A 21,324-nucleotide genomic window follows, 5' to 3' on the forward strand; every position below is an offset into this window, starting at 1 on the left:
CCCCCTCCCCTCACTCTCTCCCCCTCCCCTCACTCTCTCTCTCCCTCTCCCCTCCCCTCACTCCCTCTCCCCCTCCCCTCACTCTCTCCCCTCACTCCCTCTCCCCCCTCCCCTCACTCTCTCTCCCCCTCTCCCCTCCCCTCCCCTCCCTCTCCCCCTCCCCTCACTCCCTCTCCCCCCTCCCCTCACTCCCTCTCCCCCCTCCCCTCACTCTCTCCCCTTACTCCCCTCACTCCCTCTCCCCCTCCCCTCACTCCCTCTCCCCCCTCCCCTCACTCTCTCCCCTTACTCCCCTCACTCCCTCTCCCCCTCCCCTCACTCCCTCTCCCCCCCTCACTCCCTCTCCCCCCTCCCCTCACTCTCTCCCCTTACTCCCCTCACTCCCTCTCCCCCTCCCCTCACTCCCTCTCCCCCCTCCCCTCACTCCCCCTCACTCTCTCCCTCGCCCCTCACTCTCCCTCGCCCCTCACTCCCCCTCCCCCCTCCCCCCCACTCCCCCCTCCCCCCCACTCCCCCCTCCCCCCCACTCCCTCTCCCCTCCCTGTTCCCTCTTTCCCCACCCCTCCCCATCCCTCAGCATCCTCTACCCCACTTCAGAACACCTTCCACCCCTACACCCCACTTATCTCACCCGTCCAACACCACTCTATAACCCCTCTTCCCCCCACCCCTGTATCCCGTCTAGCAACCCCTAGTCTGCACCCCCTCCGGCCCGGCCCTACCACCCGTTCTCCCACCCCCCCCCCCCCCTCCCGCCGGGGCAGGGAGAGCCCGACTGAGATCCGGGGGTAACGTTTCATGGGTGGTCTGTCGCCGCTGCTGCGGGTGGTCCAAGGTCAATGAATGTTTATTGAAACGTGGCTTCTATTTCCATGCACGGAAAGATCCCACACGTAGCAATGCGACAGACTGAGGGGATAGTGACTCCGGACGTCCCCTGCACCCAATCCCACCCCATCCAACCCTCTGAACAGGGCGCCTCTGACAGTGCGGGACTCCGTCGGCACCACACTGACTTCTGGGCTCAGTGCGTTGGACTGGGATTTGAACCCACAGTCTTTTTATGAGTGAGAGGCGTTCGAGCGACCCATTCAGCTCCGCCGACACTTTACCTGCTGCTGAATGAATGGATTTCATTTAAACGCCGGAGCGGCGGGTCGGCGACGCAGAGTGAGCTCGGCGGCGCCACCTGCTGCCCGTCCGCACCCGGTGCAGACAACCGGGCGGGGGGGGGGGAAGGGGAAGGGGGAAGGGGAAGGGGGAAGGGGGAAGGGGAAGGGGGAGGGGGGGGAAGGGGGAAGGGGGAGGGGGGGGAAGGGGGAAGGGGGAGGGGGGGAAGGGGGAGGGGGGGAAGGGGAAGGGGGAGGGGGGGGAAGGGGGAGGGGGGGGAAGGGGGAGGGGGGGAAGGGGGAGGGGGGGGAAGGGGGAGGGGGGGAAGGGGGAGGGGGGGAAGGGGAAGGGGGAGGGGGGGAAGGGGAAGGGGGAGGGGGGGAAGGGGAAGGGGAAGGGGGGGAAGGGGAGGGGGGGAAGGGGGAGGGGGGAAGGGGGAGGGGGGAGGGGGGAAGGGGGAGGGGGGAAGGGGGGAAGGGGGAGGGGGGGAAGGGGGAGGGGGGGAGGGGGGGAAGGGGGAGGGGGGGAGGGGGGAAGGGGAAGGGAGGGAAGGGGGAGGGAAGGGGAAGGGGGAGGGAGGGAAGGGGAGGGAAGGGGGAGGGAGGGAAGGGGAGGGGGAGGGGGGGGAGGGGGGGGAGGGGGAGGGGGAGGGGGGGGAGGGGGAGGGGGGGGAGGGGGGGGAGGGGGAGGGGGGGGAGGGGGGGGGAGGGGGGGGGAGGGGGAGGGAGGGGGAGGGGGAGGGAGGGGGAGGGGAGGGGGAGGGGGGAGGGGGGAGGGAAGGGGGAGGGGGGAGGGGGGGAGGGGGGAGGGGGGGAAGGGGAGGGGGAGGGGGGGAAGGGGGAGGGGGGAGGGGGGGAAGGGGGAGGGGGGAGGGGGGGAGGGAAGGGGGAGGGGGGAGGGGGGAGGGGGAAGGCGGGGGGATGGGTAGGGGAGGGGGAAAGGTGGGGGGTGTGGGGGGGAGGTGGGGAGCGAGTAGGGGAAGGGTGGTTGGGGGGTGGAGAGGAAGGGGTGGTGGGTAGGAGGGTGGGGTATAGGGGCAGGGAGAGGGGGGTAGGGGAGCGAGGGAGGGTAGCAGGAAGGGGTAGGAGTGTAGTGGGGTACGGGAGCAGTAAGGGGGAGCTGGGTGGGGGCAGGAGAGCAGGGGAAGGGGAGCAGGTTAGGGGGTAGCATGGAAGGGGAGCGGGGTGGGGGGAGCAGGGAGAGGGGTAGGGAATGGGGTAAGGGAGAATGGGGTAAGATTGGGGAAAAGTGGGGTAGAGGGGGAAGTGGGGAGGGGTAGGGTGGGGAGGGGGGGAGGGGGAAGTGGGGAGGGGTAGGGTGGGGAGGGGGAAGTGGGGAGGGGTAGGGTGGGAGGGGGCAAGAGTGGGTGAGGGCGGGTGGGATGTTGGGGGATGGGGAGGCAGGGAAAGGGTGGATGGGGAGGCATGGAGAGGGGGAGTGAGGGGTTCAGTGAAGGAGGAATGGGGAGAGGGGGTAGGGGGAGAAGGGGAGGGAGAGGGGAAGGGTAGTGGGAGAAGGGGAGGGAGGGGAGATGGAGGGAGGGGGAGGGCAAAGGGGTGACGGGGTAGGGCAGGGAGAGGGGCAGATGGTGGGGCAAGAGGTGGGTGAGGGCAGAAGAGTTAGAGTGGGTGTGGAGGAGGGAGAGAGGGGGCACAGAGAGATGTCAGAAGCTGGGAGGTGATAGGCTCTCTCCTGGTGAGCTCCTCCAGCGTTTTGTGCATTGCACCATGATAACAAAGTTATTCCAATCGATCAGACGTTGAAAGGCTATTCCTGTCAATTACAACTTGATTCACCCATCAACTAAACTCTGATTGACCATCAATAAATGTACTCTCATTGAGTCAAATCATTGAACTCCAAACGTCCCATCAAACTATTGACCAGAAACTTGAACTCCAATTGATCAAACGATTGACCATAAAATTAATCTTCGATGATCCAAACAATCTCCAAATGACCCAAACAAATTAACGGATTGAACCAAACAATTATACTGAGTGACCCATCAAATAATTAAATTCCTATTGATCCAACAAATATTTAATTTGAACAATTAAAGTCTGATTGATCCATTAAATGGAATAGATTAACCCAAACAATTAAACTCCAAGTGATCTAACTAAAGTGATACTCAATGATCCCACTAAAAATTTGAATTCCAATCAATTCATCAATCTACTAAACTTTGACTGGACCAATTGAGCTCTAAATGACCCATTAAACAATTAAACTCTGTTTGACCTATTAAGTAATTAAACTGATACAAGCAATTTTGCAGAGCAACTTCCATCTGTTTCATGCGCACCAACATCCTTATGGCAATCCTGAGAGAGAGCTGGCCTTTTGAGGGGCAGTACTGAGAACGAGCCGCAAAAGATGCTTGGAAATACTCAGTAGGTCAGGCAACATCTGTGGAAAGAGAAGCAATCAATGATTTTATCTCAGATTTCCAGCATCTGCAGTTTTATATTCATTCGATTTTCCCAGCTCCAATGGTCTTTCGCCTGAAACAACCCTCGTTTCTCTCACCAGCATCCTGTGTTCAGCTACTCTCTTTGTTTATCCACCACTAGAATCTGTTTTTGTATTATTTGCTAACACTATAGGGAAGATGCCTTTAAACCAGAAAGAGCGCAGAGGAGATTTATGAGGATGGTGCTGGGACTCGAGGGACTTAGTTATGGAGAGAGGCTGAGCAGGTTTGGACATTGGAGTGTAGGAGAATGAGGGGTGATCTTGTAGAAGTGTGTAAGATCCTGAGGGGCATGGATAGGGTGAATATGCACAGTTTTGTTTCCCCAGGGTTGGGGAATCAAGAACCAGAGGGCATAGGTCTAGGATGAAAGGGAAGAGGTTTATTAGGAACCAGAGGTGCAATGTTTTCCACCCAGGGGGTGGTCTGTATATGGAAGGAGCTGCCAGAGGAAGTGGTTGAGGCAGGTGCATTACATATTTAAGAGGGACATGGATAGGAGAGGTTTAGAGGGATATGGGCTAAACATGGGCAAATGGGACTAGCTTAGATGGGAATCTTGGTCGGCATGGACCAGTTGGGCCAAAGGGCCTGTTTCCGTACTGTCTGACTGTTTGTCCACCACTGCCCCTTGGCACTTCTGGCACAGTTCCAATGGGTGTTTATCTGCATAAATCCTTGAAAGTGGCAGTGTGTGTTGAGATATCTGAGTTCATAACAGGGGCACAAGCAGGGAAGTATGTGGAACAACAGAGCACTGGTTGAACCAAACTGGGCTCTTCTATCCAAATCAGCTCAGCTGTCTTTGGTAGTAGTCAGGACTTCAGACATATATCTTGCTGCCATTTGCCTAGTTTGTCCCTACTGATTATTACTGTCCTCTCTGCTTGCCATACGTCTAAGCTTTTTCTCATCATTAAAGCTTAAATAGTTGTAGGTGTGCTGTGGGAAGGCAAGGATCTGCCTTTATGCAATTATTCAGGGAACAGACACAAAACTTGCATCTCACATAGCGTGAGCAGTCTACAGGGAGCTTTACTCTGTACCTAACCCTTTTTGTTTGCTTATATAATTCATTCTGTTTCTACTCTGAGTGTGTGACAGGACTATGCATTAGGAATTTTACCCTGTACCTAACCTGTTCTGTCCCTGTTCTGGGAGTGTGTGAAGGGACAGTGTAGAGGGATCTTCACTCTTGTGCCTAACCTGTATTTTCCTTTTTTTTTTGAGCTTTACTCTATCTAACCCGCCTTTTCTAACTTCTGATCTAATAGTGAGAGCCTTACAGATACACTAACCAGTTCTTTTACCTAACCCTGCATCTGTTGGATGTGCTTCCTTGAAGCCTTGTGCAGAAATCAAGACACAGAACAGCTTTTAAAATTTATAAATCACCTTTTATTACAGTACAGTTTGAACAATGCCTGATAATGTACAAGCTTTCTTGACGATGCTGTATAAAACAAGTTGCCATTTCAAAGTTTACAGGACAATATTTTTTTTCCTTCCAAAGATATTTACAGAAAATTGTATTTCATTTTTCTACAAATCAAAAGAAAAATGAGGCAGAACCTCATTAGGAGAGAAATATAAATTAAGCCAGCAGCAAGGAGATCAAACCCGACCCACTCAGGACTGTACATTGATTACAAAAAGATTGTCTGGATCTTCAGGGGATGTCCCAGAAGGTACTCTCCATAGGCCAGGACATGGACAGCACTCTTTCCGACCTCCAGCTTTGCCCTCTCTCTCATGATGACTCTTGAGTGCGGTTTACAGCTTTCAGTCATGGCAAGGGGTGAAAGGGGTGGGGGCTATAAGAGCCACAGCTCCCCTCCCTCTGACCCAGGAGGTGGCAGCCTGGGGTGGTAGTGTTTCAAAGAACACTGCGGAGCCAATCGCTGTGCTCCCCAGTGGGGGTGGGGAACTGGACGAGGGAGGTGAGTGAGAGCCCAGCTGACCATATCGACAGGCTCCTGCTCGCGCTCTCTTCCGCCCTGGTGTAGCGCAACTGCGGTTTCCCTGAAGCACAGCTCCCTGAGCCTGCCCCGGGGCAAGGAGCTGGGATGGCCCGGGTGAGGTGACATCTCTTTCCATGGGGATTGTGTGTGGATGGGTCCCAGTGCCTCCCTTCTATGTAGCATGGTGGGACGGACTGTGGATCCCGGAGGAAGAGAGGGGTCGCCGCAGGCAAGGCAATCTTGCAACAGGGACACAGAATTCCAAGCCCCGTCGACACTGCTCACCAGGTGGGACCAATCGATCCCACAGAGGGCAAAGGGCCAACTGCTGACCCTAGTGCCCTCTCTCCAACGATGCCAAGTAATGGGTTGGGCATGTGCCCCACAGCCTTTCTTTGTTACTGGGGAGTGGCCCTGCCCAGTTCTGGCAGTTAAATTTGCCAGCAACCTACAAAGACTAAAATATTTGTCTAGAAATGTAATGCCCCTTCCTGCCCGGATTTAGCTGCAGACGACTGATCCGCAGGAGGACTCACACGGGTAGCTGGGGCTGTACATGAAGGATAATCACTGACCAGCAGTGCAAGTACCACCAGCAACTTACAAATGCAATTTTTGGGGGCGGGAGGTGGGCTGGAAGCAGGATTTGTGGCAAGAGTTCAGATGTTGAAAGGTCAGAATGTGGGCATCAATGTTCCCATTGGGTAATGTCCCTGTGTACCTGGTTGGTTTTAAAAAAATACACTACCTAGTGGCTGGAGTCCAGAACTGCAGCATGACTGTTGACATAGGAATGGGCAATGTTAACAGGAGTTTCCAAATAAAAAAAATACTAACACTCGGGGGTAGACAAGGAAAATGTGGCCTTCAAGAAATCTGACAGATCTGATTAAAATGGGGGAGGATGAGGATGTAGAGAGAGCACCATGGTAGGTTAATTTGCTGTTTCGGAGATCATCAGATGACCTTCGCCCACAACGGTGGTGGGACTCGAAGCCTGCTCAGTTTTAGATGGGCTTGGACAGGACAGGTCACGCTGTTGAGGAAGCAGCTGCGACTGAGCGAGAGGATGTTGGCTGACTACAGGAAGTGGTCAGAAAACTGCATGGAGGGCAGGAAGGGACAGACACTGGAGCTCTGAAATCCTGTTGTGTGCTTGGTCGGGTGGTACACACTAAAGCCACTTATAGTGGGATGCCCTACTCATCCAATGCCAGTTTACTGGGGTATACTAGGGACTTGGCAGTGCCAGGCAAGTGCAACATAGGTAACCAGATCGCATTTGGCACAGTCTGGTCAGTAACCAATAAGGGTTAGATATTAAGCTCACTCTACATCATCCCATCACACCCCCAGGGCACGGGATAGACACAGAGCGAAGCTCCCTCTGTACTGTCCCTTCACACTCGCAGAGTCAGACGCAGAGGGAAGCTCCCTCTACACTGTCCTGTCACACTCCCAGGGTCAGACACAGAGAGAAGCTCCCTCTGTACTGTCCTGTCACACACTCCCAGGGTCAGACACAGAGTGAAGCTCCCTCTGAAATGTCCCATCACACACTCCCAGGGCAGGGACAGTGGGGACAGCTGAGGGCTCTGCCTGAGACGACTGCCTGGTCATCTTCAGGGGGTATGCTCCTTGGCTAAAGAGCATGCGGTTTCCATGGGCACCATGGGGTAAATTGCATCCTGGATAAGGATAGGAATATTTTAATTTAGTTGGTATTTAGTTATTGTTGTAGTATTGTAGTACTTGAAATGAACTTGTTTTTGTAAAAAAAAGGGCAGGGACGATACAGGTTAGGCAGAGTAAAGCTCTGTCCAACTTGCCTGAAGACTGGTGCATGGTCTAAATTCCTGGTGTGGCAATTCCCAGATGACAAACCTCCTTGTAATCAAAGGGAACAGAAATTGAAAGTTTAATAGAGTTTAGTTTGCAGCTTATTCAACGCTGTGGGTAGGGAGAAACTATGAGAGAAACCCATGTACATTTTGGTTGATTTACATTAAAATAATAGCAGGGTATTGGGGAAAGAGCAGGCTGCAGAGGGAGATTAATTGGATCACTCTTCTAAGGAGCTGTTGCACACACAAAAGGTCTAAATGATATCTTCCTGCACTCTATTGTTGGATGGGAGTCTTTCATAGGAAAAAATAATGGATGCATTTGAAAAAGCGGGTTCTGTCGAAAGTCCACTCCAGCTGTTCCACTGAGAAATAAATGCTTTGAATCATTTGAGTTTCAGTTTCTCCTACGGCTACTTTTTACAGAAGGGTTTGGCAGAGAATGGATCAGACTTGTTGGAAATGTGCATCAGGGCAGTGGGATGAAGAGTTTGATGCCCAATACTAAAAATGCCTGAAATATAAATAATTCTTCTTCAGCATTTTATCAAACAACCATGATGTGCATGCACCACCCCCCCAGGGAGAGAGGCATCTGAAAAGTACTCTGTAGTGCTACCTGGTGGCCAAAACCCTGAACTGCAACATGACTGTTGACATAGAAGAGCCCGATGGGAATCGGCCCAGAGAAGCAGGATAGGTACAAACCTGCGCAAGAATTTCAAATCGATTTAATTAAAAATGGAGGTGATGCAGTGAAAGGCCATCCAAGGATTCCTGCTAGAATTGTATTCCCTTTTAAGATCAACCTTCAAAACCCAATCTAGAATGCCAACACAATGATGGTAGAGAGCTCCCACAAAATAAAATAGTGTGCAAAGGCATACCTTATAAAATGATGTAGTTTTCCTTCCACCTCTCACCCTCGCCCTCGCCCCTCCCCTCACACAGATTAAATACTTTACTGAAGTTTCAGCTACCAAAGGGCTGCTGCTGGGGCTGTACTGGGCAGTTCACGCTGCAAACACAAAGCTTGGATGGGCTGGAGGGGGGTTATCAATATTTCTGATACAATCATAAGCCAGCTGGATTTCAGAGATTAACAATTTTTAAATTAGAAACAGAAATCTTTCAAGCTCAATTCTTTTGTTAAGAAAGTTCATTCAAAACTGGTGTGTGTATATATATTTATATATAAAAAACATCTGTCATCAGTTCCCAACTAGAACGTTGGTTAAGATGCAGGGCTCTGCAGTTGACCAGGAGTGCCGAGTGGTGATCAGTCCAGGTACTGGTTGGGGTGTCAGGAGAGCACCATTAGACCAGGGGCTCCTCCTCACCTCTTCCAGCACACCGCTTGTCACAAGGTCCCTGAGCATTGTGACGACACCGTCCGGGCTTCCTTCCACAAACCCACAGAGACGTTTCTTTTGCTAAATTCCTGACCACCTTCACTTTCCAAGAGGGAGCCTTCCCAGAGATTACCGGCCTTGGTCACCAAAGCCATTACCATTACCTGGCACAAGGTGGTAGGTTTAGAGGACTTGGGGGAAGGGTAGGATGGTGCAGGATTCGACTCACTGGTTTGCACTGACCGCAGTCATGCTTCCCGGATCTTTTCCTCGTCGGGGCTTCCCCCTCCCCACCAACACTCGGCAGGGAGGCACTGGCATCGATGACCTTTCCATGGGTGGGATGTACGAGGGGTCTCGGATGACCGTATGCCAGCTCGCTCAGGAGCAGAGCGGGAAAGGTTGCAACTCACTGGACTGCCCACCAGACCCTTGGAGGGCATTTACCAGGGGACAGGGGAGGGGGTGGTCAACCTTTCCACACGGATCGCCCCCACTCCAGCTCAGACATTAGCAGCCTCTGGGGCTCAGCCCCTCACCGAGAGGCACCAACGTGGTGACGCGTCTCCCATGGCTTGGATGGTGGAGGTAAAGGACCCAGCACTGAAGACTCACCACCTGGAGGTGAACAAGCCCAAGATGTCGGGAGGTTAAAAAGATTTTGCTAAATGTGCAGAAACCAGGTCAGATTCTAGCCCGAGGCAACGCTTCACGACTCATCCTTCTCAACGGGTAATCTATTTGCAAAACTGGCCGCCCCCTCTCTCCCTCGATCTCACAAAACTTCTGCATCGAGTACGTCTGCTGAGAGAATGGGCCCTCTGCAGCAGCAGGGACAGGGCACGCTCACCAGCAATGGGAAGGATGGTAGGACTTGGCCCCCCGTTGACGATCATCTCACATTGGCCCACTGTGCTTCAGATTGAGCGACGGAGACCGCCGACCGGTACCCAGGCAGCCAATGGTTCACCCAGACCACACGGAGGAGACTTGCGCCGTATACACTCGACTGGAAGTGAACTCACTGTGAACTGCTGCTCCCTGAAATGAGCATGGTGCCTGGAAAAAGAGGGACACAACACCCTCTGAAAGTACAAAGCGAGAAGGATCCCTCCTGCCTCGTGGGTGTAACTCAGGCCACGTTGAGCTTCCTCGTCTGCAGCTTGCGTACCAGTCTTTAGGCTCTGGGTTCAGGTGTTTGGATGGGGGGCAGCAGGTGAAGTGGGGAGAGGGCTTGGAAACCAGCCCAAGCACATAGTTGGGGGAGGATCCTGGACCGGCGAGTCCTGGGCATCATCGGCTCCTCATAGCTGGCTCCGGGGTGAAATCCTGATGCGGACGTCCCCGGCGAACACCATCAGAGGTCCTCAGCACACACACGGTTGCATCTTTAATTTAAAGATTTCTCACCAGTGCAAGGCACAAAGAGACGGAGAGAGAGATGGGAGCGGAGCTCGCGGATCCGGGAAGTCAATCACACCTCCGCTCAGTCAGAACTGGTGGTCCAGCAGTGACTGCACCGCCGTGGCTTCCGGCTCTTCCTTCTGCTCCCACTCCTTCAGCTCGGGGACCCCCACCTGGGGCACCAGGTCCGCCAGCCCCTGCTCCGACCTCGGCGAGGAGCCGTCCGACTCGGGGACTTGGCTTAGGTCACACGGCGCCTGTGGGCGGGCAGAGAGAGGAAGAGGCAAAGCAGCTCAAGGGCTGAATTGTTAATGAGACCCGACAGAGGCACTGGAGAAGGAGCAATAATAAAGACTCATGCTGGGTCAGTCCAGAATTGGGAGCTTGTACCCATCGGGAAGTGGAGGCTGCAATGTGTGGGAACGCAAAGAGCTTGAGAGGGATTGTTGGATGTTTAAGAGGTTTGGATGAGGCAGACAGGGAGATGTTGTCTTCCACTTTCCATTCTTCCTTACAACATGGGAGGCCATTCTGCCCATTAAGTTCCACTTGCTGACTCACTGAGCAATTCTATTCCCCACTAATTTTCTCTGTAACCTATTATACAGAATGGAAACAAGCCCTTTGGCCCAACTGGTCCATGCCGACCAAGATGCCTCATTAAGCTGGCCCCATTTGCCTGTGTTTGGCCCATATCCATCTAAACCTTTCCTATCCATGTATCTTTTAAATGTTATTGTACCTGCCTCTGGCAGCTCATTCCACATACATACCACCCTTTGTGGAAAAGGGTTGCCCCTCTAATTCCTACTAACTCTTTCCCCTCTCACTTTAAACCCATGCCCTCTAGTTCTTGATTCCCCAATCCTGGGAAAAAGACTGCGTGCATTCACCCTACCCATGCCCCTCATGATTTTCTACACCTCCATAACATCACCTCTCAGTCTCCTGCGCTCCAAGGAATAGAGTCCTAGCCTGTCCAACCTCTCCCTATAACCCAGTCCCTCAAATCCTAGCAGCATCCTTGTGAATCGTTTCTGCACCCTTTCCAGTTAATAACATTTTTCCTACAGCAGGGCCACCAAAACTGAACACAACGCTCCAAGTGCGGCCTCACCAACGTCCTCCCAACAGTGACCTATTCTCCCCAAATTCTCATCACCTCCCTTGGAACCGACCACCTAGACTTGTAGAGCATAGAAACAGGCCCTTCGGCCCACCACGTCTATACCTGTCATTGTGCTCATCTATACTAACCCCACTTGCCTGCATTAATTCCTATCCCTCTATGCCCTGCTCATTCAAGTACCTGCCCTGATGTCTCTTAAATGCTGTTACTGTTTCCCCCCTCCACCACCCCTTCTGGCAGCTCATTCCAGATACCATGTGGAAAAACTTGCCCCTCAGATCCCCTTTAAACCTCCTCCCTCTCACCATAAGCCTATGGTTTTAGATATCTCTACCATGGGAAACAGACACTGGCCATCTATCCTATCTAAACCTCTATCATGCCATCTGTCAGCCTCCTTCGCTCCAGGGAAAACAGACTCAGCCTCCTTCTAACTCAACCCTCCGGTCCAGGCAACGTCCTTGTGAACCTTTGCTGCACCCTCTCAAGCTAATCAAGTCCTGCTTGTGGTAGGGTGGCCAGAACTGCACTCAATACTCCAGGTGCGGTCGAACAAGACGTCTCACACGAGGTCACCTACACACGGGGGGCAATTCACAGTGGCCAATGGTCCAATCGCCCCACAATCTTTTTTTTGGAATGTGGGAAGAATGTGGTCACATGCAAACTCCACACCGGCAGTCAGGATTGAACCCGCATTACTGTGCCACCCCAAATGAAGGGGGAGACCAGGTTTGGATGGGGGGAGGGGTGTGGGGGTGTCACCATAAGACAGCCATGGCAGGAATTTCTTTACACAGAGTGGAACTAACTGCAACAGGATGCAATTGGGACAACAGAAGGAACGAGCTGGATAGAGAAAAGGGAGGAAGGAACTGAAGGATGGTTTGATGGTGGTGGGGAGAGGGGTGGGGCGCTCCCGTGGAATAAAGGGTCCGATTCCAAACTGGAAGTACTGTACGCGACTCCAGCTTGACCAGGCGTCTCGTGGTATTTCAATCAAGTCAAGGATCTGCCCTTAGCTTGCCGCTTGGTATACTCAGCTGGTGGCACCTTGACCTTTGAGTCAGGGCTTGGTGGGTCAGAGATTCATCTCACAGAGGGGAGACTCTCTGGAATTCTTCACCCTATTGAGCTGTGGGGACTGGATCATTGGAAGTGTTTATGGTGGAGACGGGTACATTTTTGAAAGATCAGGGAATCGAGGGCTACGGGGAACTGGCGCAGAGAAGGCAAGGCCCACATAGGTCAGCCAGTGATCGCGTGGAAGGGAGAGGCAGGCGAGAGGGGGTCGAGTGGCCTAATCCTGCTCCGATCTTGTGTCTGGTGCTCCCAGCGAGGGACGAGACACTCACCCCACTCCTGATCCCTGCTGCTCCCCTTCCTACACCCTGGGAGGCAAACCTCAGCCCACGTCCCACGCTGGAAGGAGGAGACCTACCTGGGTCCTGGGCAGGCTTCCTTTAGCCGGCGTGCCCAGGATGCTGCCGCTGGACTGGGTCCCACAGCCGGCGTCCCAGTCGCCAGCGAAGGGGCCGCCCATCCCTCTCCGTCCTGGCAGGCTCCACTTCCCATGGGGCCCGTCGCCGGAGAAGTTGGCGGAGGAGGAGGACAAGCCAGTCCGGTGGAGGACCCGGCCCGGCGCCGTGCCGTCCAGCTGGCTGCCTGTCCCGAAGCGCTCAGCCTGCGTCGCCATGGAGACCAGGGAGCTGGTGAAGGAGAGTTGGCTGGAGGACAGCCGGTGTGTCTGGAGGCCCTGGATGGAGGAGGTCCTTTGCAGGGAGCTGCTGCCCTCCCGCCGGGGCTCCGCCTGGGGCAGCAGAGAGAGCTGGGCCGCCTGCTGCCTAGTGGCCCAGGGAGGTCCCAGCTGAGAATTGGCGTCGCTTCCTGTGGACAGTAAAATGGCATCAGTGAACGGTCCCGCTACAGCGACACATCCCGAGCCTGCTCTTACACTCTAAACAATTAAGCCATCCAGACTAGCATGAATTGCTGAGGTGCAGCAGGGAATGCAGGTTTAGTGTAGATGGGTACAACGGGCAGCAGGGATGTGATGGGCCAAAGGGCCTGGGGAGTATTGTGGGACAGAGGGACCTTGGAGTTCAGCAACGTGGTTCCCTGAAAGTGGCATCACAGGTAGACAGGGTAATCTAACTTAGACTTTCAAACACTGTGGGGACCTTTTCTGAATTATTTTCAAAACCTTTGATTTGATAGCTAAAGTGCAGGCATTGGCTGATATCATTACGTCAGGGGTTTTTCCTTGTCCTCTTTTCTTACTAAACAGCTTCGGTCTTGGTAGTGAGTTTAGATTTTTTTAATAATAAAATTATTCCAATTTATTTGTTATTAATTAATTATCATTTTTGATTATTAATATAGAGTACTGTGATTTCAGATATGATTTAACACAATATATTTAGTAGTATTTTTATTTTCTTTTTGATTCATGTACTCTGTATTTTCTTTGTGGAATTAATAAAAATATTGTAAAGAACAGGTAGACGGTGGTGGAGAAGGCGTTTGGCACGCTGGCCTTCATCAGTCAGGGCGTTGAGTATAGAAGTTGGCAGGTTACATTGTGGTTATGCAAGACGTTGGTGAGGCTGCTCTTGGAGTGCTGTGTTCAGTTTTGGCTGCCCTGATGTTATTAAACAGGAAAGATTTACAAGGACGTTGGAAGGGACAGAGTTACAGGGAGAGGTTGGACAGGCTAGGACTTTAGTCCTTGGAGTGTAGCAGATGGTGGGGCGATCTGATAGGAGGTGTATAAAATCTTGAGGGGCATAGATAGGGTGAATGCACTCAGCCTTTTTCCCCAGGGTTGGGGAATCAAGAACTAGAGGGCATAGGTTTAAGGTGCAAGGGGAAAGATTTAATAGTGACTTGAGGGGCAACTTTTTAAAAAAAAACAAAGGATGGTGTGTAGCTGTCCAGAGGAAGTTGTTGAGGCAGGTACAATAACAACTTTTAAAAATCAGTCGGACAAGTACACGGATTGGATAGGTTTAGGTTATGGGCCAAACGCTGGCAAATGGGACGAGCTTGGATGGACATCTTGGTCGGCATTGGTCAGCTGGGCCGAAGGGCCTCCTTGCGTGCTGTACGATTCAATGACTCCAAGTGGGTTGGTTTTTAAGGAGTGTCTTAAAGGAGGGAAGGTTAAGGAAGGGAATTCCAGAGGCACTGCCGCCAGTGGCAGAGTGGTGGGGATTAGCAGAGGATCCAAACACTGGGAGGTGCAGAGAGATCTCGGCCACTGTAGGGCTGGAGCAGGTTACAGGGAGCGCGAGGTCATGGAGGGGTTTGTGGACGTTGATTGGAACCTCGGGATGCGGGGGTGGACTGGGAATGGTGGTCAGGTTTACAGGAGGGCAGAAGGTGGGTGGGATCATGCTGGACCAGACGACCCTTGGGGCGAAGCCGGGGGGGGGGGGGGGTGGGGGGTGGTGGCGACCCACGTCAAGGGGCTCACCTGACAGAGGCTGGGTGGTGGCGACGGGGCCCTGGGGGTTTGAAGCCCCCAGCCCGCTCTGCGACGTGCTGCTGTGGGTCACGTGCACCGTTGGGTTGTTGCTGATGGATGAGGAGCCCCCACCGCAGTCAGAGTCTTCGATGTTGCCTCCGCTGTTGCAGCCCGCGCCACAGCCCTTCTGCAACCTGGGAGAAACACGCTGTGAAGAAGCGACGTCTTGGATCTGCTGACCCCCGGCAGGGCTGGGGGGGCACAGACGCCCCCCACCCTGCCCGCCCGCAGACGCCCTCGTGTTTGGACGCAGACCACAGACACTTGCCTCATCCTCGCCATTTACTTTATCAACTACTGCTCCCGTGCCCTCCCCCCAAACACCCTCTCGCCCACCCCTCCCCTCCCAACTCCATTGTAGAAGACAATGGGAAGGGAGCTCTGGTGAATAAAGGGTTACACTCTCTCTCTCTCTCTCTCTCTCTCTCTCTCTCTCTCTCTCTCTACTGGTAAACAGCTTGAGCCACCTGCTCGTGTAGTCTCTGCTTGGTGGGATAAGGAGTTGCTGAGCTTCAAGGCCGCAAGGAAATAGGGTTGTTTGTGCACACAGCAGCCTTGGCTTGACCAATGGTAGTGTGAGCTGGTCAAGCATACCCAAATATGGGTATGCCTGTGCAGTAGGTGGACACCCACCTGAGAACAATGTATTTAAGTTTGTTAGCACCCTGTATTCCTTGAGTTGGGCCACGTGCAGCGAAGAGCAGCACTGACTGTTTGCTCCTCCATGTACCCCCACTCCCGCTAGCGTTAAACTAATAAAGCATTAATTGTAAGTTCTTTGGTTCTGCTGTTGTCTGATGTATTACAGAGCGCGGGTCGACTTTGACACCATAAGACAAAGAAGCAGAAGTCGGCCATTCGGCCCATCAAGGCTGCTCTGCCATTCTATCATGAGCTGATCCACTCCCCCCCCCACCCGTCCACCATTAACCCTTACCTCTCCAGGGTGCTGTCCACCCCACCCGTCTGACGTTAACCCTTAAGTCTCCAGGGCGCTGCCTCCCCCTCTCCCATCTGATGCTAACCCTTACCTCTCCAGGACGCTCTCCCCCCTCCTGTCTGACATTAACCCTTACCTCTCCAGGGCGCTCTCCACCCCACACGGCTGACATTAACCCTTAATTCTCCAGGGCGCTCTCCCCCCAACCCGTCTGACGTTAACCCTTAATTCTCCAGGACGCTCTCTCCCCTCCCATCTGATGCTAACCCTTACCTCTCCAGGACGCTCTCCCCCCTCCCGTCTGACATTAACCCATACCTCTTCAGGGCGCTGCCTCTCCACCCCCTCCCGTCCAACGTTAACCCTTACCTCTCCCAGCTGGAGATGAACCAGCTGGAGATGTTGCTGAGGCTGACGGGCTCCCCCCAGATGCTGCGGAGTTGACTGTGTTGGCCGGCGTACGAGGTGGTGAGGGGCGAGACGTAGATGGGGTAGCCAATGGGCTGGTCACACGAGGAGTTGATCATGTTGCGCAGGGCCTGCTTGGCGTTCTGGATGCTGCCGCGCTCCGGGTTCCGGTTCCGCAGGAACACCAGCTCCTGCTGCTGGCCCGACCACAGGCCTCGGACACACTCCCGGTTCACCTGTGCTTGGAGGGAGGGGGGGTGGAAGGAGACACAACGTATAACACCAGTAGTTCCACTGGGGGTGGGGGAAAACATTTGTACTGGGAGGGAGAGGAGGGTGGGAGAGGAGGTGAGGGGGGTGGGACAGGAGGCGAGGGGGGTGGGACAGGAGGCGAGGGGTGGGGGACGGGAGGGGCAGCGGTGAGGAGGGAGAGGCGGGGGACGGGAGGGGTAGCGGCGAGGAGGGAGAGGCGAGGAGGGGATTTGAGGGGTGCAGGCCGCACCTACCTTGATGACTCGGAAGCTGAGGTACCGCTTGTTCAGCATGATGATCTTGTACTCGTCGCTGCCATCGTCCATGACGTGCCGCAGTGCGAGCAGCGACTGGGTGTTGGTGAGGATGGCGTTGCGCCAGGCCGGGTCACCCTCGTGGGAGATCACCATCTTTTCCTCGTTGCTGGCGATGGCGTCGTACAGCACCGCTGGGTCATCGTACTCGTCGGGGGAGGTGAAGTGGTCCTGGGGGGTGCAGAGGACAGGGGACAGGGGACAGGTCAGAACCACATCCGCTCCCCACATCTTTGACCCTGCTCCGACGCTCTCCCCACCCCCAGCGTCGCGCGGACCGCCCCTCGCCCCGCCCGCCGGTCCGTACCTGGTGCAGCTTCAGGGACATGCGGACCCCCGGCGCCACCACCTTCTGCAGCAGCTCCATGTCGACAAAGACCCACTCGTCGCGCGGACAGGTGATGCGGAAATCCCCCTTGAACAGGGCGTGCAGCCCATAGAGGAACGGCTCCAGGCTGCTGCAAGGCAGTGGGGGATACGTGAGAGAGGGAGGGTGGAGAGGGGTGAGAGAGGGAGGGTGGAGGGGGGTGAGAGGGGAGAAAAGGAAAAGTGTGAGCGAGCGCGAGAGCGGCAAGGGAGACAGCAGGAGATGAACGACGGGGGGTGGGGGTGTGAGAGGGCCAGTGCGAGTTGGGTTAATGCCAAGGTTTCCATTGGCCATGCTGTGATAGCAGCAAAATCCACAGTGGGTGGGGTGGGCTCACAGCCAGCTCACTGATTCCTCCCTTACCTCCTTGGGTCCACCCATCACCGTCTGTGCTCACTGACCGGTTGCCTCCCAGTCTGACAATATATCGGCTCAGTATCTTCAAATCTCCCCCTCCACACACACACACACACACTTTCTGCTGCCTCTTTCTCTCTCCCCTTATGCTCCTGCAGCCCCTGCCCTCTCACCCATCCCATCTCCAATGTTCAGTTCCACCGCAGGCAGCCATGCCTTCAGCTGCTTGCCGCCAAGTTCTGAATCATTAGATGCTTGGCTAGTGACAGGCCACTGTGGAGTCAACTGAAACTGGCCCTTCAGCCCACCAAGTCTGTCCTGACCATTAACTAACCATTTACACCAATCCCATTCTATTTTCCCCCACATTCCCATCAACTCCCCCCAGATCCTACCCCTCCCCTACACACTCGGGGCAATTTACAGTGGCCAATTAACCCACTAACCCTTTGAGATGTGGGAGGAAACTGGAGTTGCTGGGGAAAACCCACGCCAACACCATAGGTCAGGATCGAACCCAGGTCACTGGAGCTGTGAGCAGCAGCTCTACCAGCTGGGTCATTGTGCCGATAAGCTCGGTGGCTCAGATCAGGAAGCTACTCTGATGGTAGCCTTGCAAACCCCACGTCAAAGTGGACTCCTGACCTGTTGACAGTCAATCTCTCACCCCCCCCACCCCCAACAGTAACTACCAACCCTTCTACCCCGATCCCTGACCTCACCCCCATCTCTGTCAGAACCCTGACTCAGATCTGGTCATCTGCTCTTGCTCATGCCATGTCCCAGCTCACTCCCCTCACCCTACTGCGGCAGCCTTGTGGGGTTAGCGGGTGGAGAGTCCCCAGCAGGCAGGCTTTGAGTCCTTACCTGGCCGACAGGCTGTGCGAGGCTGTCCCCAGGGCTCTGCGGCCCAGGATGCAGAGTCCGAAACACAAGGTGATCAGCCGAGACTCCCTGTCGCTCTCCACGGGCTGTAGTGGGGAGGGAAGTCATAAAGACAGAGGGAGATGGTCACGTCAGTCAAGCAAGCAGGACAGCATCTTCTGGTGGGCTACTTGGGACTGGATCTCCAGAGATGGCCCAGAATGTACCTTCACACAGTGGCAGTACAATTCAGATCAGTCGATGTGCTGAGTCAGAGGGGAAGCAGGGCTCAGTGCCCACCAGTTGGAGCGGATCACTGCACAGTGGTCACTGATGGCTTTGTAGCAAAGCACCACTGAGTTGAACATTGGGCTTCAGAGCTTGCTTGGGGGATGGGTTAAGACTTCTTCTCCCTGAGTGTCGGGGGAAGAAGGGAGTGTGGGATGAACTAATGCCACAGTGTATCCACAGACGGGGGAAGGTGTCACTCTGGGGAGTCACACGGGAAGTATTACTGTTCTCCCATCTGCTCAAAAAGAACTCATTCAACCCATTATCCCTTAACAAAAGCAGGATGTGACTATCCCATCAGTCAAATTGTAAACAGTCCAAACAGAATGAATGACAGAAAAATAGGGGGCTATGTGGGAGGGAAGAGTTAGATAGATCTTAGAGCAGGATAAAATGTCGGCACAACATTGTGGGCTGAAGGGCCCGTACTGTGCTGTGTTCTACAGTGGAACCCTACTCCCCTTCCATCCCCTGAAGCACAGGGAGAGATCCCAGAATCCCAGGCTCCAGTTACGAGGATGGGCTGCCTGTGTCCTTGTGCGTTTGCAAGAGGAAGGGCTGATGAAACCTCGATGTGCAACGTGATCGAAGGGGTTGAAAGGACATGCCCACGTCAGGGTGGACAGGAGCCGTGCTTGTGTGTAGAAAGAGTCCAGAGCAAGTGGAATGGGCTAAAAATCAGGGCCATGGTGTTCGGGAAGGACTAGCTTACACAAAGACCACCCTTGGCTGGGATTACCAAGTGGGTTCTTTTCTCTCGGAGGCTGAGGGGAGGCCAGATAGAGGCTTTAAATTGTGGATGAAGGATGATAGGATAGATATGCCCAGTGGTAGGGCGTCCAACACAAGGGACCATGAAGACATTAGTCACTAATAAAGCCAGTGAGGAGAGAAACCTCGTCACCCAGACAGTGGGGAACCCCCACCCCTCATCCCCCACAACCTGAGAGCAAAGATGTATTTATGGAGAAGCTGGATAACAGGAGGGAGAAAGGAAATGGTTACGCTGGGGAGGAAGAGATGAAGAGACATGGAAGGAGACTGTAAGATGGAAGAGAATATAAGAGCAGGGGTGTGATGTTGAGGCTCTAAAAGGCATTGGTAAGACCTCACTTGGAGTACTGTGTGCAGTTTTGGGCTCCTTATTTAAGAAAGGATGTGCTGACATTGGAGAGGGTTCAGAGAAGATTCACTAGAATGATTCCAAGAATGAGAGGGTTAACATATGAGGAACGTTTGACGGCTCTTGGGCTGTACTCCTTGGAGTTCAGAAGAATGAGCGGGGATCTCATAGAAACATTTTGAATGTTAAAAGGCCTGGACAGAGTAGATGTGGCAAAGTTGTTTCTCATGGTAGGGGAGTCTAGTACAAGAGGGCACGACTTCAGGATTGAAGGGCGCCCATTCAGAACAGAGATGCGGAGAAATTTCTTTAGCCAGAGGATGGTGAATCTGTGGAATTTGTTGCCACGGGCGGCTGTGGAGGCAAAGTCATTGGGTGTATTTAAAGCAGAAATTGATAGGTATCTGAGTAGCCAGGGCATCAAAGGTTATGGTGAGAAGGTGGGGGAGTGGGGCTCAATGGGAGAATGGATCAGCTCATGACAGAATGGCAGAGCAGACTTGATGGGCCGAATCGCCGACTTCTGCTCCTTTGTTTTATGGTCTTATGGACTCAAATAGAGCAAAAACATTGACGTGGACATTTCTGTGATGTTTCTTCGATATATTTCTACAATAAGGAAAGATATTAATGTTAGAATGCGTATGATTCATGTTTCATTGAATGGGCAGGGAGGCTGTAGGAACCACAGCCGGAGATACTGAATGGGATCCTCATGGATCGGAGGGAAGGTCTAGTCCTCTCCCTCCCCTGCTGCACCACCCCCCAGCTCCCCCCACCGTGCCTCAGGCTGGAGGGGCCAAGTGCCCACGAGCATCATTGAACAATACGGCGCGGGAGGGCGACCATTCGGCCCACAGCTCCCCTGCCATCATGAAGGCCCACCTTGTCCCGCTGGCTGGCGCAGTACTGGATCCAGTCCAGGTACACGTTGCAGAAGGAGGCCAAGGAGATGCCCTGCATGCGATGGTCGTAGTCTTCGTCGATGTTGTGGTTGAAGGTGGGGTCGCTGTCGGCGTAGCCAGGGCTTGAGCAGGGCCTCAGCACCTCCTGAATGGCCTCGTTGCTTAGCCACTCTTCCAGCTTGGAGGACCGGGTCACGTAGTAGACAATGCTCTAGGGTGAGGGGGAAGGGAGAGAGAAAGGTCAGGGGGCCGTGGTCAGAAGAGTTATACAGCAGAGGAACAGCCCCTTCAGCCCATCATGTCCCTGCCGCCCATTGTACCTGCATACACTAGTCCCATTTAGTGGGATTAGTTTAATCCCATAAAGTGTAACACTTTACAGCGCCAGCGACCCGGGTTCAATTCTGGCCACTGTCTGTAAAGAGTTTGTGTGTTCTCCCTGTGTCTGTGTGGGATTCCTCCGGGTGCTCCGGTTTCCCCCCACATTCCAAAAGATGTACGGGTTAGGAAGTTGTGGACATGCTATGTTGGCGCCGGAAGTGTGGCGACACTTGCAGGCTGTCCCCAGAGCACTACGCAAAAAGATGCATTTCACTGTGTGTTTCGATGTACATGTGACTAATAAAGATATCTTAGTCCTTGTCTAGATGCTGCTTAAATGTGATGAGAGTCTCTGCCTCCACCACCCTCTGTGGAGAAAA

The 21,324-nt window shown here is 54.0% G+C and overlaps 1 protein-coding gene across 1 annotated transcript in view; it reads right to left on the reverse strand.

Annotated features, from left to right (window-relative positions):
• Window positions 1–4,961: 4,961 nt before the first annotated feature.
• The window catches only part of LOC127586944 (pecanex-like protein 3), an 88,407-nt gene continuing 72,044 nt past the window's right edge, over window positions 4,962–21,324 (reverse strand). Inside the window, exons 28-35 of the mRNA XM_052044977.1 lie at window positions 20,604–20,834; window positions 18,308–18,411; window positions 17,024–17,171; window positions 16,657–16,887; window positions 16,112–16,386; window positions 14,752–14,936; window positions 12,718–13,163; window positions 4,962–10,404 (exon numbers count right to left, since the gene is read on the reverse strand). Of these exons, the coding sequence (XP_051900937.1) occupies window positions 10,234–10,404; window positions 12,718–13,163; window positions 14,752–14,936; window positions 16,112–16,386; window positions 16,657–16,887; window positions 17,024–17,171; window positions 18,308–18,411; window positions 20,604–20,834 (1,791 nt within the window). The 3' untranslated portion in view covers window positions 4,962–10,233. The remainder of the gene's footprint in view (window positions 10,405–12,717; window positions 13,164–14,751; window positions 14,937–16,111; window positions 16,387–16,656; window positions 16,888–17,023; window positions 17,172–18,307; window positions 18,412–20,603; window positions 20,835–21,324) is intronic.

Source organism: Pristis pectinata, chromosome 38 (assembly GCF_009764475.1).
Source record: "Pristis pectinata isolate sPriPec2 chromosome 38, sPriPec2.1.pri, whole genome shotgun sequence".
Taxonomy (NCBI): Eukaryota; Metazoa; Chordata; class Chondrichthyes; order Rhinopristiformes; family Pristidae; genus Pristis; species Pristis pectinata.